The 17,661-nt window shown below is 35.4% G+C and overlaps 1 protein-coding gene across 8 annotated transcripts in view; it reads left to right on the plus strand.

The window, feature by feature from the left end:
• The window catches only part of CENPE (centromere protein E), a 73,843-nt gene that overhangs the window by 7,615 nt on the left and 48,567 nt on the right, over nucleotides 1–17,661 (plus strand). For all 8 annotated transcript variants that reach the window (XM_033856819.2, XM_033856810.2, XM_033856812.2 and 5 more), the window contains exons 9-16: nucleotides 4,473–4,524; nucleotides 6,015–6,102; nucleotides 6,447–6,576; nucleotides 7,528–7,647; nucleotides 8,525–8,683; nucleotides 12,936–13,080; nucleotides 13,745–13,833; nucleotides 14,437–14,604. In XM_033856819.2, coding sequence (XP_033712710.1) covers nucleotides 4,473–4,524; nucleotides 6,015–6,102; nucleotides 6,447–6,576; nucleotides 7,528–7,647; nucleotides 8,525–8,683; nucleotides 12,936–13,080; nucleotides 13,745–13,833; nucleotides 14,437–14,604 — 951 coding nt within the window. The remainder of the gene's footprint in view (nucleotides 1–4,472; nucleotides 4,525–6,014; nucleotides 6,103–6,446; nucleotides 6,577–7,527; nucleotides 7,648–8,524; nucleotides 8,684–12,935; nucleotides 13,081–13,744; nucleotides 13,834–14,436; nucleotides 14,605–17,661) is intronic.

Below are 17,661 nucleotides of genomic sequence, written 5' to 3' on the forward strand. Positions count from 1 at the left end.
TTGGAAAGAAGTCTTCCCCAAAGAGTCTTTTTCTGGCTCTTTGGAGGTGGTCTTTTTATGAGTGTCTCCTGGCCTTTCTGGAATAATAACATCCAGGTGCTCTTAGCTCTGCTCCTTTATTCCCTTTTGTGGCTTCTTTCCTACTACGCTCCTAATCAAAGCACAGGAGTGTTCTGTGGCTTTTCTTCCCTTGTTTGCCCTTGTTACCATTTCTGTGTTGACGATGGTCAAATGTTTATTGTTTCTAATGTCCCTGAGTTCTATTTTATTTATTTTTTTATACAGCAGTTTCTTATTAGTTATCCATTTTATACATATTAGTGTATACATGTCAATCCCAATCTCCCAATTCATCCCACCACCACCACTTTCCCCCCTTTGTGTCCATACGTTTGTTCTCTACATCTGTATCTCAATTTCTGCCCTGCAGACCGGTTCATCGGTACCATTTTTCTAGGTTCCACAAATATGCGTTAATATACGATATTTGTTTTTCTCTTTCTGACTTAATTTCACTCTGTATGACAGTCTCTAGATCCATCCATGTCTCTACAAATAACCCAATTTCATTCCTTTTTATGGCTGAGTAATATTCCATTGTATATATGTACCACATCTTCTTTATCCATTCGTGTGTTGATGGGCATTTAGGTTTCTTCCATGTCCTGTCTATTGTAAATAGTGCTGCAATGAACATTGGGGTGCATGTCTTTTTGAGTTATGGTTTTCTCTGGGTATATGCCCAGTAGTGGGATTGCTGGGTCATACGGTAATTCTATTTTTAGTTTTTTAAGGAACCTCCATCCTGTTCTTCATAGTGGCTGTATCAATTTACATTCCCACCAACAGTGCAAGAGAGTTCCTTTTCTCCACAACCTCTCCAGCATTTGTTGTATGTAGATTTTCTGATGATGCCCATTCTAACTGGTGTGAAGTTATACCTCATTGTAGTTTTGATTTGCATTTCTCTAATAATTAGTGATGTTGAGCAGCTTTTCATGTGCTTCTTGGCCAACTGTATGTCTTCTTTGGAGAAATGTCTATTTAGGTCTTCTGCCCATTTTTGGATTGGGTTGTTTGTTTTTTGGATATTGAGCTGCATGAGCTGTTTACATATTTTGGAGATTAATCCTTTGATCGTTGATTCGTTTGCAAATATTTTCTCCCATTCTGAGGGTTGTCTTTTCGTCTTGTTTATAGTGTCCTTTGCTGTGCAAAAACTTTTATGTTTCCTTAAGTCCCATTTGTTTATTTTTGTTTTTATTTCCATTACTTTAGGAGGTGGATCAAAAACGATCTTGCTGTGATTTGTGTCAGTGTTCTTCCTATGTTTTTCTCTAAGAGTTTTATAGTGTACGGTCTTACATTTAGGTCTCTAATCCATTTTGAGTTTATTTTTGTGTATGGTGTTAGGGAGTGTTCTAATTTTATTCTTTTTACATGTAGCTGTCCAGTTTTCCCAGCACCACTTATTGAAGAGGCTCTCTTTTCTCCATTGTATATCCTTGCCTCCTTTGTCATAGATTAATTGACCATAGGTACATGGGTTTATCTCTGGGCTTTCTATCCTGTTCCATTGATCTATATTTCTGTTTTTGTGCCAGTACCATATTGTCTTGATTACTGTAGCTTTGTAATATAGTCTGAAGTCAGGGAGTCTGATTCCTCTAGCTCCGTTTTTTTCCCTCCAGACTGCTTTGGCTATTCAGGGTCTTTTGTGTCTCCATACAAATTTTAAGATTTTTTATTCTAGTTCTGTAAAAAAAACTGCCATTGGTAATTTCATAGGGATTGCATTGAATCTGTAGATTGCTTTGGGTAGGATAGTCATTTTCACAATATTGATTCTTCCAATCCAAGAACACGGTATATCTCTCCATCTGTTTGTATCATCTTTAATTTCTTTCATCAGTGTCTTACAGTTTTCTGCATACAGGTCTTTTGTCTCCCTAGGTAGGTTTATTCCTAGGTATTTTATTCTTATTGCTGCAGTGGTAAATGGGAGTGTTTCCTTAATTTCTCCTTCAGATTTTTCATCATTAGTGTATAGGAATGCAAGAGATTTCTGTGCATTAATTTTGTATCCTGAAACTTTACCAGATTCATTGATTAGCTCTAGTAGTTTTCCGGTGGCATCTTTAGGATTCTCTGTGTATAGTATCATGTCATCTGCACACAGTGACCGTTTTACTTCTTTTCCAATTTGTATTTCTTTTTCTTCTCTGATTGCCGTGGCTAGGACTTCCAAAACTATGTTGAATAATAGTGGTGAGAGTGTTCATCCTTGTCTTGTTCCTGATCTTAGGGGAAATGCTTTCAGTTTTTCACCATTGAGTTAGAGTTCTAATTCCTGTCTTTCTAAAGATTGTCCCACTGTTATCTCAAACTTCAGTGGATCTAAAACCAAATTAATTTCTTCCTATTCTAATGAATATTCCTTTTTCCAGTAATACTAGCATTATCCTGGTCACCTAGGCTGGAAACCCAAGTCTATTTTGGCTCATTTTTTCTTTCTTTCCCTTTTCTCCAGTCATCACCATTTCATCCTGATCCTACCTGTCATCATTCCATTGGGTGTCATACTCATTTAGGTTCTCATCTCTCTTGAATTACTCTGTCATTCTCCTGGGCCTGGCCTCTAGGACTCTAGTCTTCCTTTCTTTGGTCTGTTATGCAGATTTCTAATGTTACTAAGCACTACTTTTGCTGTGGCATTTCCTTGGACAAGATCTGGCTTAACCAGTCTTACTTTGCTTCCTTCTGGTCCACATAAGCTCCTCTCTTATAAATAGACTGAGCTTCTTAGTGCCTTTGAACACTAATGCTTGTCCTCATCTTTTTACTTTAATTCATGCTTTCATCACCACTTTTCCCCTTTATTATGTATCTAGGTCACTTGTACTAGATAGTATATAACAACGATTAGACTTCTTTGAGTATTTTAGAGAAAGCAGTATCTGAGACAGGACTGTAAAGCAGGAGTACATAATTACCTGCCTACTCCTCAAAGAGAGAGATAACTTAAATCTCTGACTTTCTTTTAATGCATTAATAATATTTACTGGGCTCTCAGATTAAAAAACAAAGAGGACATCCCTCCACTACTTACTGTCTCCACTACGACGTCCCTAGCCCAAGCCACCATCATCTCTCACTTATATTCCTGCACTAGCCTCCTAACTGGGCTAACTGCTGCCACTTCTGCCCCTCTCCAGTTCATTCTCCATCTAGGATACCACGGTTGATCTTTCAGAAAGTTAAATCAAGATACGTCACTCTTTTGATTAAAGCCCTCTCTTGGCTTCCCATTGTGCTTGGAAAATCCAACGTTCTTACCCCTACTTACAAAGCTCTGCATAATCTGACTCCTACCTCCTTCTCTTATGCTATGTGTTCCATCGCCACTTCACCAACTCTGCCAGGTTGCCCTTTTTATTTTTTGAGCATACCAAGCTCACTTCTGTTTTGTGACTGAGTGTACTGGCTGCTCTTTTAATCTGCACTGTGCTTCCCTTGGTTTTACATGGCTGCCTCCCTCTGTCATTCCAGATCTGAGCTTAATGGGAAGTCTACCCCTACCACTCAGTCCAGAGAACCTACTCTGTCCCTTCTTTCCTCTTCCAGGACTCTCTTTAAATTATCTGTATTACATTTACCAGGTTATGTTTCCTATCTGTCTTCTTCTGTCTTCTCAGCAACTTCCTCCTCTCCTCTTACCACTCCATATAGAATATAAGCTCTATCAGGACAGGGACCTTACTTGTCGAATTCATTGCCATATCCCTAGCACCTAACATACTGCCTGAAGCATGACAGTCACTTTTTTCCAACAATATTTGTGAAATGAAAGAGGTCCGTGCTTTTAAAGATGCTACAGTAGAGTCAGAGACAAATGACTAGCTCCACACAATAAGTGCTGTAAGAATAAGTCATCTATAATGACCTCTGGGTACAGTCAAAAGAACAACTCATTCAAGGTATGGGAGGAGAAAGGATAAAATCAGCAAAGCTACATTGAGCAGGTAACATTTGCCTTTGGTCCTGAATAAAGACTAGGGGCGGTCTAGAACTTTAGAAGTAACAAAGAGAATGGCAAAAGGTAGCACTTAGGAGTGTAGAAGTACATGAGGCGTTTAGGATGTAGTGAGTAGTTCAGCTAGAGTTAGGAGTAAGTAATGAATAGATATAATGCTGGGGCCACACAAGTGCCAGACTGCAAAGAATCACATTCATATGATAAGGTTTTGAACTTTGTGTAGTAAATAGAAAACCTATTCTGGTGGCATTATGGAGGATACAAAGAAGGAACAAGGGTTACAGATCGATTTGACAAGGGAAGGCCTGAACAGTGGGGTGAAAGATGAGGGTACAGATGGGGTGTTCAAGTAAACTATGTGTTTTAAATGTTCTTTCAGTAGTTTGGGTTTTATCTCATTATGCTTCCTAAAGGTTTATTATCATCTGTCTTACAGAATTTGGTTGATCTTGCTGGCAGTGAAAGAGCTGCTCAAACAGGTGCTGAAGGTAATGAAAACTTATGAAATATGTTGGTCTGAGTGTCTTCCTGTTCTTTCACAGAATAAAAGTTCTACCATGCATTTTAGAAACTAATAATGACAATAATAATTTTGTGATAAAAGTCCTTCATGTAAAAAGCAGCTTATGTATGTGGCTAATTATCTAATTTGGGCTACTATAGCATCAATTAAAAAACTAGAACTGTAGAGTTGATAGGATTGTATAGCTGAAAAGCTCATGAGAGTACCATGAAAACCATCTAAATTTCCATATCAGGTAAGAAAATTCAGAAGGGAAGTGGGGCACAAAATTAATATACAGACATTAATAATTCTATAATACAAATAACCAGTTAGAATATTTAGTGTGCAAAAAGACTCAATTTACAATGATGGCTTAAAAGGTGTAATACCTAGGAAGAAACTCAACAAAAATTGCACAGGGCCAAAATAAAGAAAACTTCAAAACAGACCTGAAGGACATAACCAAATACTTCAACAAATGGAAAAGCATACTTAGATGGGAAGGTGCAAAATCATAAAGAGGTCAAGCCTCTCTCTGTGTTCATTTCCTGCAGCCTGACATAAAGACACCCAGCAGAGCATGGCCTATATCCACCAAACCAGACCCATGAACGGGAAATAAATGCTTGTTGTTTTAAGGTGGCTTGTTAAGCAGCAATATTACAGCAATAACTGAATAATGCACCTGTGAAATAACAGCTATTCAGAGTTATTTATTGCAGTATTTTTTGTATACATGGTAGATTGAAAACCTACATATCCCTCAACAGGGTTCTAGGTAAATAATTTCTGATACATCCATACAATGGAATTCTATGCTATGAAAAAGACCAGTGTTTACTGATATGATGCACAATATACTGCCAAGTGAAAAAAGCAAAGTGCAAAATAGTGTGTATAGTATGCTACTATTTGTCTGAAAAAGAAAAGGGAGAAATGAATATATATGAACTTGTATGTCTACAAATCTAGAAGAATAAATAATAAACATGGTTTACTGGTGGAGGGAACAGGAACTGGTTGGGGCATAAAACTGGAAAAGAGCTTTTTCCAGGTACTTTTTTTTAATGTTAGAGTCATGTGAACATACTCACAATATTAAAATGAGAACTTTTTTTTGGTTTTGAGCCTATAGTTGCCTATATTTGAAGGTTTGGAAAAAATAGATTTGAATGGAGGAATTAGAGGAGCTCTTTTAGACAATGGGCTTTCCCTCCCTCTTATTCTTTTCTTAGTCATCTTTTTCATTTTGCCATTTCTCTCAGGTGATAACCTTTCTGATTCACCTAATTGGGGGAGGGTTAGGGAGACAGCTTCTCCACCAGTGGTATTAAAGGTGGGCTCAGATCTAGTCCAAAGCATGGACTTCAACATCTGTCCCTTTACTTTCTACTTTCTCTCATAATTTACTGATAAGTTCATCATCCAGTACAGGGCTCAATTTTAGTTTTTATATTTGTTTAATAAATGCAGGTTTGCGACTCAAAGAAGGCTGTAATATAAATCGAAGCTTATTTATTTTGGGACAAGTGATCAAGAAACTTAGTGATGGACAAGTTGGGTATGTTTATCCCACTGTACTCTATCTGTTAATGCTTATGTTTTCATTAGGTCGAGAATTGTAATATTTTAGTGACACTCAAATAAATGTTCTTATTTCATATATTCAAAAACTTTCATGACTCTGTGATCATGCTTGGCTTCTTATACATATGATTGTGTCCTACTAAATTTACTTTCTATATTTTAAATATTTTTAGTTAGTAGTTTTGATCTGCCTCATGCAACCTGTAAATAATTAATTTTTTTAACTGTAGCTATTTTAAGGTTCTACATTAAGAACCAACCACTTTTGTTATATAAAAATTCTTACTCTTTTTCTTCCCAAACTCATTTCTCACTAAGTGGTTTCATAAATTATCGAGATAGCAAATTAACACGAATTCTCCAGAATTCCTTGGGAGGAAATGCGAAAACACGTATTATCTGCACAATTACTCCAGTGTCTTTTGATGAAACTCTTACTACTCTCCAGGTGAGTGTGATTTTTATCTCAGCTTAATAGGAGGGGATATCATCTTTAAGAAGGAAAAATTACCTACTAAAAATAGGTAGAGTTTTTTTAATTCACATAACTACCTGTTAAAATAAAATTACGTGTTGTCTGCTAAATAGCATTTCTTAATTTTCCCAAAATTCAATCATTCATATCCCACCTCCACAATTTTTGCCACATCCAACACTATTTTACTGAAATTGACTTGATATTTTTCTTGTACAAACTCACTTTTTTACTTAATTGATTATGAAAGGAAACGTTATATCAGTTCCGTAAATGAAAAACTAGTATCACTTGGAACAAATAGAAGGTGACCCAAAAAACATGTGTATGTGCTTATAATAAAATAATTCCTAAATTCCTGCTAGCTAATTGTTGCCTGCCTTTGCACTGAGCCTAAGGCCTGCATTTTATGTTTAAAGGAGAGGGGCGAGTAGGGGGGAATTGAATTGTCAGTAGAATAGCTGTCTCAATGAAGGATTCAATGTTTTATATAATGGATACCTTCATGTACCCACTTAAAGTAACTTCTGATACTCATACTCTAAGAAACATTGCTTTAAATAGCTACTGAGCACTGGGTCGAGGTACTGTCAGAGAAAACAGATAGAAAATAGTGTCCCTGGCTTCACAGAATGTATAGTCTTATAGGGAAGATAAGACCTGTCTTCCAACATGATTGCCTTGGATTAATACTTAAGTAGCTAGTAAGTAGGATAGCGTTCAAAGGAAGGAGAGAGGCTTTTGACTGGAGCCTTACAGGCATTGTTACAGGGACATAAAATGCACTCTGTACTCAAAAGTATTAAACTACCTGGGAAGAGTACTGATTTTTCTTTACAAAACTTAATTACAAGAAGACCAAATATTATTAATTTACTTAATTTTTGTGTGTGGAGCACATAACACTCTTGTATTTTTTCCCAGTTTGCCAGCACTGCTAAACATATGAAGAATACTCCTTACGTTAACGAGGTATCAAATGATGAAGCTCTCCTGAAAAGATACAGAAAAGAAATAATGGATCTTAAAAAGCAATTAGAGGAGGTATGTGTGAACCGTGTATTTCAGTAAAGAGTAGGGACAGATTTAGAACTGAGATCTACCTAATCGCCCAGAGATTCTTAAGTCATCAATATCTGAGTTTTGCAACCTAAATTTAAAACAGCTTTCAACTAAGAAGAAGTCAACTCATAAAAATTTTAGTTTAATTTACTATAAACTGAAAGATTTGTTTCTTGAAGTTATTTTAGATTTCGTTTTTCATTTTCAAAGGGGAAAATTTGATATTTTCAAGTGGGCCAAGTGGAGATAATTTTTTTTTTTTAATTGTCACAAATTATACATAGGGAATTAGGTTAAAAAAGAGAGATCATGTATAGGTACCTAAAACTACTTTCTCTAGTTTCACGTTAACTTGAATTTTTCTTCCAACCCTGAGATAGCAATCTAATAAGATAGCATAATCACTTGTCATTGTTTGTTTTAACTATTATGGTCCTCTATTTTATATAAATCTTGCATTTTAGTGATCTTTTTAGGAATAAGCTAAAATATCAAATGATAGTCTTATGAAAACATCTCTTCCTTTGCTGTAGGTATTCAAATCTCTGCTTTTATGACTTCTCTGCCTACTATTTATATATTTTTAGGCAACTAATAGAATTGCTTTAAGAGCATTGTAATGGCATATAGAATAGTGACATGAGAAGAAATGTATATTTGACTTTATTTTTAGTTTGAGAAATTACTGATTATGGTAACTGTGTATTGGTGTTCTGCAGGTAGGGTATATTTTATTTCAATAAAATTAAAGTTCTCTTAGTTCACATACAAATTTCTATTCTGTTCTTTTAAGCTGCTTTCAAAGTTTTAAAATCTAGCTACATTTGTTATTAACATAACCCAATATTACATTCTGTAGGTTTCTTTAGAGACTCGAGCTCAGGCAATGGAAAAAGACCAAATGGCACAACTTTTGGAAGAAAAAGATTTACTTCAAAAAGTGCAGATTGAGAAAATTCAAAACTTAACACGGATGCTGGTGACCTCTTCTTCCCTCACATCACAACAGGAATTAAAGGTAGAATTTAAAAGATGACAACTTAAACTTGGTATACAGAGAATAGAACGGGTATTCCTATGTGTTTATTACATAGTTATGCATTTCTTATCTTTTGATAAAGTGTATTCAAGAAACCCAGAACTTTTGTGTTGCTATTTACCTATATAGCAACAAAACACCTAAGAGAAGAGGTTTATTAAAAAATACTGATCCCTAATGTAGAGGTCCTAATTCAAGGATTCAAGCTTACCACCTATGTTTTCTTCTAGGAGTTTTATGGTTTCAGGTGTTAACATTCAAGTCTTTAATCAGTTTGAGTTGATTTTTGTGTATAGTGGCCCAGTTTCGTTCTTTTGCACATGGCTGTCCAGTTTTTCCAACATCATTTACTGAACAGACTGTCCTTTCCCTATTGTATCTTCCTGGTTCCTTTGTTGTAAATTAATTGATCATATATGTGTAGGGTTTATTTCTGAGCTCTCTATTCTGTTCCATTTGTCTATGTGTCTGTTTTTATGGCACTATCATACATATTGTTTTGATTGCTATAGCTTTGTAATACAGTTTGAAATCAGGAAGCATGATGCCTCCAGCTTTGCTCTTTCTCAAGATTGTTTTGGCTATTTGGAGTCTTTCATGGTTTAGAGTCTAGAGTATATTCAAGGAATCTATTTGCAATATGCTTCTTAAGAACTTCAAATAAAATTAATTAGGGATTGGAAACCACAGATGTCTAGAGTATGTGGGAATATTTTCTGTTTAAAGAAACAGAAATATTAGTATCAGGAAATTGATCTAGAATATAGATAAACATACTGATCAAAATTCTGGCTTCCAGTTTTTGTGGTTTTTATTTTTACTAGAGTAGGGATTTATTTATCCAACAGATATTTTCTTAAGAGCACAGCCTCTGGATTTGAACTACCTGGGTTTGAATCCCTGTTCTGTCAGTTCCTAACACTTGACCATGGGCAATTTCTCAAATACACTTTGCTGCAGTTTCCTTATCTGTGATATATAGCTTGATCCCCACCTCATAGGATTGTTGTGAGAATTAAGTGAAGTAACATACAGTACATGCTTAACACTATACTTTCTGCTCAGCAAATCCTCAATAAATATATACTATTAAGATAATTATTAATAGACATTATGCTCAGGTCACCATTCTAAGTATTTAGAAGATGCTCTAGATCAATTTGTTGACTGAGTGATGAGTAGGAAATAGCCCAGTGGAAGGCGTAAGGAATAGTGTTTCAGGAAGACACTTAAATGTACAGAAGCTTAAAATTGTGGGAAAACAGTATATTTCTTGGACTTTCTGGTGGCAGGGGCATTTTAAAACCTCAGTGAAGGACTTGAATGTTGCATTATGCTAAGGACAAGGAAAAGCCTTGTATGGAACATAATCGGAATTGCATTTTGGGAAGGTGAGGCTATTATGTGCATCAGATAGATTGGGCCTCTGCAATGATTGTGGCTCTGGAGGTGGAAGAAATTGGATAAACTGGAGAGCTATTTGGGAGGTAGACTCAACAGGATTTTGTGATTATGTAGACACAGTGGCAGGGAAAGGGAGAAGGAGGTATCCAAAATGACTTGCTGGCATTACTAGGCTTTCTGGGTAGCTGGTAGCATATTCACTGAGTTGAGGAACACTGAATGAAGAGCAGTGGAGCTGCTCAGTGTTTGATTCAGGACATCTCCATTTTAAGATGTCAGGCAGTCGAAAATGTGAAAGGTCTGACATGGAGGTATCAATTTGGCATTAACTACTGCAGATCCAACTTAGAGTCCTGGGAGTGGGTGAGCTTGCTCTGGAAGCATGTTGAAAGTGGAAAAAACAGAGGGTCAGACACAAAACCCCATGAAACAAAAACTTTTTAGGTAAAGGCAATAAAGAAGAATCCCTGAAGGAACCCATGTTTAGCTCAGAATTTAGAAGGAAACCAGCTGAATGTGGTAACCAAGGGAACAGAGTATTTCAGAGAGGTAGTGGTCAGCAGTGTCACATTCTGCTGAGAAGTTAAGTAAGATACACGTAGACAAAAATGCTTTGGATTTAGAAATAAGAAGCTCATTTGCAAAAGCAATTTTGAGTTATGTGCTGGTAGTGAAAGCCACCTTGCAGTGGGTTGAGATGACCCAAAGGGATGGGATCTTGAATACAGTAGAAGGGTCTGGCCTTAGAAGGAGAAACATCTATTCATGATAACAAGGACAGAGGAAAGGATAGGCATCAGTTCAGGTAATGCTTTTGTAAGTTTAGGCTTTTATTGTCTTTCTGAAGTAGGAAGTTTAATTTTTCTGCTCTGATAGCAGGAGATGGTGGAGACACAAGTTCATAGACAATGCTAAGAGTTTGAAATAGTATAGCCTTTATAGGGAATAGAAAAGAAAGCCAACAAGGAGGAAAGGCGTCTTACCGGGAAGCATTAAGGACCCAGGTGATGGTGGCAGCCAGTCTTCTGACTGTATGCCCTGGCAGTGTTCAGGAGGCTGATAAAGTCTTAAAAGACAGTGTAATTCATCTGTGTGTACACTGTGTTGGAATAGGTTTGGGGAACAGAGATTGGGTCAAATAATTTGAGGCTGTTGACCCAAAAACATGGTTGAAGTGATGATCTATGTAATCTAAGATGATAGGAAGAGAAAAACAGGAATAAAGTAAGGTACCTTGTAAGCTAAGTAACTATAATGGAATTAACTGGATCAAGAAAGTGGAGGATAGCCACTGTACTAAGAGCAGGTCTGGGTTTGAGTTTGAGATAATGACAAGGTCCAGGAGTGGCTTTGGGAGCACGTGGAGTTGAGGGGAAGGTCTTTGGAGTCAAACATGTACATACAACTCGGTTTTTGCAGAGCAGGCTGTGGAAAGGGCTGGCTATTTCAAGCAAAAGGGTAATATGTGGTAGAGGCATGAAAGCATGCAGAATATTCTGGGGACAGCAGATAATGTTGACAGGCAACGCAGTAGAATGGTTGGTGGATAGGCTCTGAAGTTAACAGGCATGGGCTCAGCTTCCAGTTGGCTGTATGACTCTACTCAGCTTCTCCAAACTTTCTGGACACCCAGCTCAACTATAAAATGGATGTAGTAATAGAGGATTGTTGAGAGGATCAAATAAGATGAGATAATGCTTGTACTAGTAGAGACACAAGAGAAGAATGCCAGCTGTGAACTATGGAAAGACACAAGCACTTAGGAAGTGGGCAGGGGAAGAGAAACCAGCAAAGCAGAATGAGAGATGAAGACAGCTAGCTGGGTGGGATAAGAATCAGGAGACAGAAATGCCCCTGAAGGGATGAGGAAGAAGTAGATAGATGATGAGGAAGAAGACAATGTAGAAACTAAAAGAAAATGGTAGCTAGAGAGAAGTGAGGAGGCAAGGGATTGTTTTTTTTAAAACTCAAAAGCAGATAAATAGGCTTGAGCATTCGTACAGCTAAGAGGAAGGAGCTAGGGAAGATGACAGATGAACAGATAACTGAGGGGAACAGAACTGGGCACCCAAAAGTGCTTTCAGTAGCTCTAAGGGGGCAGCAACAGCTGTCCCTTCCGTATACCCCCAGGTTACTTGAAGAGTTGAGAGTCAACCGATTCCTTTCAGTTACATTCCAGAAAAGCTTATAAGTAAACCTTCTAATAAAATACGTAATTTAAATAGTAGTTTCATCAAATTTATTATGGGGTTAAATACTGATTTGAAAAGTTTGAATATGTTTTCTTAACTCAGGTTATCCTTAAACTGGTAAGATATTAAAGTAGATTTAGTAAACATTCTGCCAAGTCGATGGGGTTTTTTGTTTGTTTGTTTTGGGTTTGTTTGTTTGTTTTTATTTATTTATTTTGGCTGCATTGGGTCTTAGCTGCGACACACAGGATCTTCACGGAGGCATGCAGGATCTTTTGTTGCCGCGCGTGGGCTCTTTGTTGCAGTGCTTCTGTCTAGTGGCCACAGGTTTTCTCTCTCTAGTTGTGGCGTGTGGGCTCCAGAACACGTGGGCTCTGTAGTTTGCAGCGTGGGAGCTCTCTAGTTAAGGCGCAGGAGCTCAGTAGTTGTGGCGCAGGCTTAGTTGCCCTGCGGCATGTGGGATCTTAGTTTCCCAACCAGCGATCGAACCTGCGTCCCCTGCATTGGAAGGTGGATTCTTTACCACTGGACCACCAGGGAAGTCCCAATGGTTTTTTAAAATGGAAACTAGTTCCCTTGTTTTAAGATGTTGAGCCCAGATCTGTGTGAGGTAATTTTGATTTCTTTCTCTTCAGGCTAAAAAAAAACGAAGAGTTACTTGGTGCCTTGGCAAAATTAACAAAATGAAAGACTCAAACTATGTAAATGAATTCAATATGCCAGTGAATGTAACAACAAAAACACATAAGGCTGCTGTAACTTTAGGAGAAATTGATGAATGTGAGTACTTTTTCAATTACTTTTAATTATAAAAACATCCCTATAAAGAGAGACTTTATTTATAACTCAATTAATGTGATAAACACATTTAAATAAAATGTATGTATTTTAGGTGTAATTACAATGGAGATAATGATAAAAATAAGTAATTTTAAGAAAGTGAACGTTCATGACGTTCTCTATTTCTAGATTTCTTAAGAATAATGCATTATAGTTGAAACACATGTTTTTATTCTAATCATTATCTAGTTAAATTAGTATCCATATAACAAACATCAGCCTTAAACTCTGCTAACCTTGAAAGGATGGCGTTTACACAGGAATCCGTTTCAAAATTATGTCTCCAACATAGTTATAAATATTTTTTAGGGGCATTTTTAAATCTACTTAAAATAATCAAATCTCAAATTTAGAATTTGTCCTTTTTACCTATATTGTATTAAGGACCCCTGTGTGTTATCACTCATTCTAACCAGTGATCTTAATTGACATAATAATTTAAATGATCACATTTGTTGTTAATGTATTCTTGTCTATGATCATACTGTGAGCACGTATTAGCTAATTTGAGTTTATTACCTCTGATCAGATTTTTTTTTATCTTTGAGTTTTAAGAAACTTAATAACAAGTTTATGGATAAATTTCTTTTCCCTCTAATTATAGCTGTCTGTTCAGAGTCTGATATTTTCAGTAACACTCTTGATACATTAACTGAGATAGAGTGGAATCCAGCAACAAAGCTACTAAGTCAGGTAACTTAAATGTATTTTACAGAGTATTATCCTTTTACTCTTTTTAAAATTCATTTGTTATCGGGGTTTATTGTTGTTGTTGTAACACATTTCTAGCTCTGACTTAATTTCAGTAACAGTTTTGCTTCTAATTAAGGCCACTAGAGTTTTAAAGGTCAATAAATAATCCCTCCGTTTCATTTCCTAGATTCAGAGCTACCTGAGAAATAGGATAGTAGTCAGACAGGTGGAGAGTTAAACTATCAGCTTTATTACTAAGGAGCTTAAGGATCTGTGTCCCATTATGAGCGCTACCTCCTACTTCTGACTCAACTTTTCTAGTCAGACACAGACAGAGCATTTGTTTATGATTTTTTTTTTTAATTTTAACCCTTTCAAAATAGTCGTCTTCTATTCTAAGTTAGCTAATTTACCAAAATGCAGATCCTTTATCACTCTGGATCAAGCTAGACCATTAAAAAGTTATTGAAGAAGAAAATGGCCTAAACCACCAAACGATTCAAGGTTAAATTAATTATTTGGTTAATCCAAATTTTGTTAAGGAAACAAACAATATATGATTGGAATTCTCTCTGACTTGAAATTTGATTTTGTTTGCAATAGGAAAACTTAGAAAGTGAACTGAGTTCACTTCGTGCAAACTATGATAATCTGGTGTTAGACTATGAACAACTAAGAAGAGAAAATGAAGAAATGGAGTTGAAATTAAAAGAAAAGAATGATTTGGATGAATTTGAGGCTCTAGAAAGAAAAGCAGAGAAAGATCAAGAGGTAAAGGATGTGGAAATATGAAACTAAACTAAAACCACACATTTAAATGAAGTATCATTCTCTTAAAGGTATTTCTAAGGTTGAGATATTGGGGATCCAACCATTTTCCATATGTATACACAATTTAGAGAATTTGAGAAATAATTTATTTCTATTTTAAAAGAGTTGAATCATATTTGTTTCACTTGTGCTTATGCACAAGAAGAAGAAATTAAGAACATCTTTAGGAAGGTTTGGTGAATGTGCCTATTGATGGATTTGTCTTGAAGAAGTTATTTCCTTATAATTTGTATATTAAAATATTTAATTTATTAACATATCAGAAGTCCTGCCTAGAACGTAGCCATTTCCTACTGAGACCGACATGAATTTTAATATGTTGCTGAATGTTTTATATATGGATACTACCTATTAATGGATTTTGTTTTCTTTAGAAAATATTTTCCTAAATAGCTAGAACATTAGAATAGCTAGGGAAGCTAATTTTGCACATTTCTTTTTCCATATAAGAAAGTTACTGTGAAAATTAGTATAATTAATACTAAATAATTTTAATGGAATTTTTAGAAATGAAATGGATCACTTAAATTTTTCAAGTGTGTAATATTAGGCTACATGTTAAGAGAATGTAATCCATAAACCATCAGACTTTGGGGACTTGGTAACTGTCCAGAAGAATTCAAGCAATTTCTTAGTGTGAAGAGTCTTTAACCTAGAGTTCATAGACCCTATGAAATTATTCTATAGAATTTTGGAGTGCATATTCAGTTTTGTGGAGTAAGAATCCATAGCTGTTATCAGACTTGTGACGTGATCCACGAATCCCCTCAAAAATAAGAGCTGGTGTTTTGATGTAGGTAAAACATGAGTTAATTTGCAGCTACTTATTTCTGTATGGAGAGCCCAAAGGGACACAGTTCCTTTTCCTCAGTATCAAAGTTTCTCACCTACTTTTCTTTTTTAAAAAGAAAAAAAAAAATTCTGTGCCAAAACTATTATTTCTGTTCTACCTACAAATTACATTTACTCCTACATTTCATAGGTATTATATCCTGAGAGGCAAAAGTCTATAACTTCTCTACAGACTTTCATTTAATTTGTTTTAAAATTTGTGAATTCACAGAATGTAAAACATCATGAAAAGAACAGTAGACTTCATAAACAGTTTTATTGAGAGGGGGTGCTCTAGTGTTGTGGTTAAGAGCACGGTCTCTGGAGCAAACTACCTGGAATGAAGCCCTAGTTCTGCTGTTTATTAGCTCACCACAGATTTGAGCCTGTCACGAATTATTGGCAAGGCTTTGAGCAAGTCATCACATCTCTCAGGGCTTACGTTTTTGTGTATCTTCCTCCTTGAAGTTAGATCGGGAGCTTGCCAAGTCCCCTTCTAACTCCAAAATCTCACCTAATTTTTTTGTATATATCTTATAAAAAATAAGGTATAAAATTACCTTTGGGCATATGTGTAGCAGTAATTTCTCTAATTTTTCTTACATCACTTATACATTCAATTAATTATTAAAATCAAAGCTCACTGAATTGACTCACACACGAAAAGATTACAAAATAACACAGAATATATGCCTTGAATCTAACATCTCGATTTTTTTTTTTCTTTTTACAGTTAAGGGGGAAAATAATCCTATTCTCTTTACTTTTACTTGGACACACATTGAAATTCTAGGTTCTGTGAGGTAACCTAAAAGTTTAAGTAATATAAACTTACTCTGTTCAAAGACAGTTTTACAATATGCATTTCATGTTAAACTACAAATACAAGTGTAGGTGTATGCAACAAAATATGTTCTGAAACCTACATTTTGGGGAAAAGTTTAACCAAAACGGAGTAAAGGTCAAATTACGGCCTTAGAATATGTGGCCATTGCCCTAGTTTCCTAAGGGTTTTGTCAAAAATCACTAAAGCTGTGGATAATTTTCAAGTGGGGATACAGTAATATAAGATGTTTGAATAGTAATTTTAGAGAAAGGAATAAACAAGGGCAAGTATTATCACGATCAGGGAACAAGAGAAATTTCATCTCTCTACCTATTTTAACTTGATTTAATTTTATAATTTTCACAACTTGGAGATGTTTAAGAAGTTAATTATTTCATTTCACCTGCTGAAAATTACAGTTGAAATATGCAATATTTTCTTTGTAACAGTGGATTAACCCTATCATATCGTGTACTTTCTCTATGCTCTGCATCTTAAACATCATTGGGAGAGTGTACTCAGCTCTTTTCAAAAGTGACTTAATCTTTTTCTGTTTGTGTGAACCAGTACTTAAAATGATGAGTGATTGCAAATGAAAAGTGGGGGAACTTTCCTTTCTAGATGTTTTCAAAGATTAATGTTGATTATTTAGTTCTTCATTCCTGACAAATGTGGTTTTCTTGCACAAAAGTTAGAAACAGAAGAAAAGGTAAAAGATAGAGCCAATTTAAATTATAATCAATACAGATGTCTAAAACTTTGCTGAACAATGGTAACCACTCATCACATATGGCAATTGAGCACTTGGAATGGGGCCAGTCTCAAGTGACTTAAGTATGAAAAAAAGAATATACAATATTACATTAATTTTTTAATACTGATGAAGAAATAATATTTTGCATATATTAGGTTAGATAAATTATATTAAAATTAATTCTGCCTGCTTCTTTTTACTTTTTTTAAAGGTGGCTTTTAGAAAAATTTTCATTATAAATTTGGCTCACATTATATTTCTGTTGACTCATGCTGACCTAAAATACGAATGTCAAACCAGCACTAGTCTAAAATCTAAAACTAGTCAGGACTGAATTAGACATCCAGAAAATATTATTTAAACAAGGTGCTATTTTTGTAAGTCCCTTACATTTGACTAGAATTTGCTTTTACTCTTTAAGGACTCATCTGATAATGATTAAATAATTCTCAGGGTAATTATGTTTATCTTTGTTAAACTGTAGTTTACTTCTTTTGAACACAGAAGTTTCTGGTACTCAAATATTTAATGCTACAGATATTTTGATAAAAAGGAAACTTTAATAGAAGTACTTGTATCTTTAAGT

Source organism: Tursiops truncatus, chromosome 5 (genome assembly GCF_011762595.2).
Source record: "Tursiops truncatus isolate mTurTru1 chromosome 5, mTurTru1.mat.Y, whole genome shotgun sequence".
Lineage (NCBI taxonomy): Eukaryota > Metazoa > Chordata > Mammalia > Artiodactyla > Delphinidae > Tursiops > Tursiops truncatus.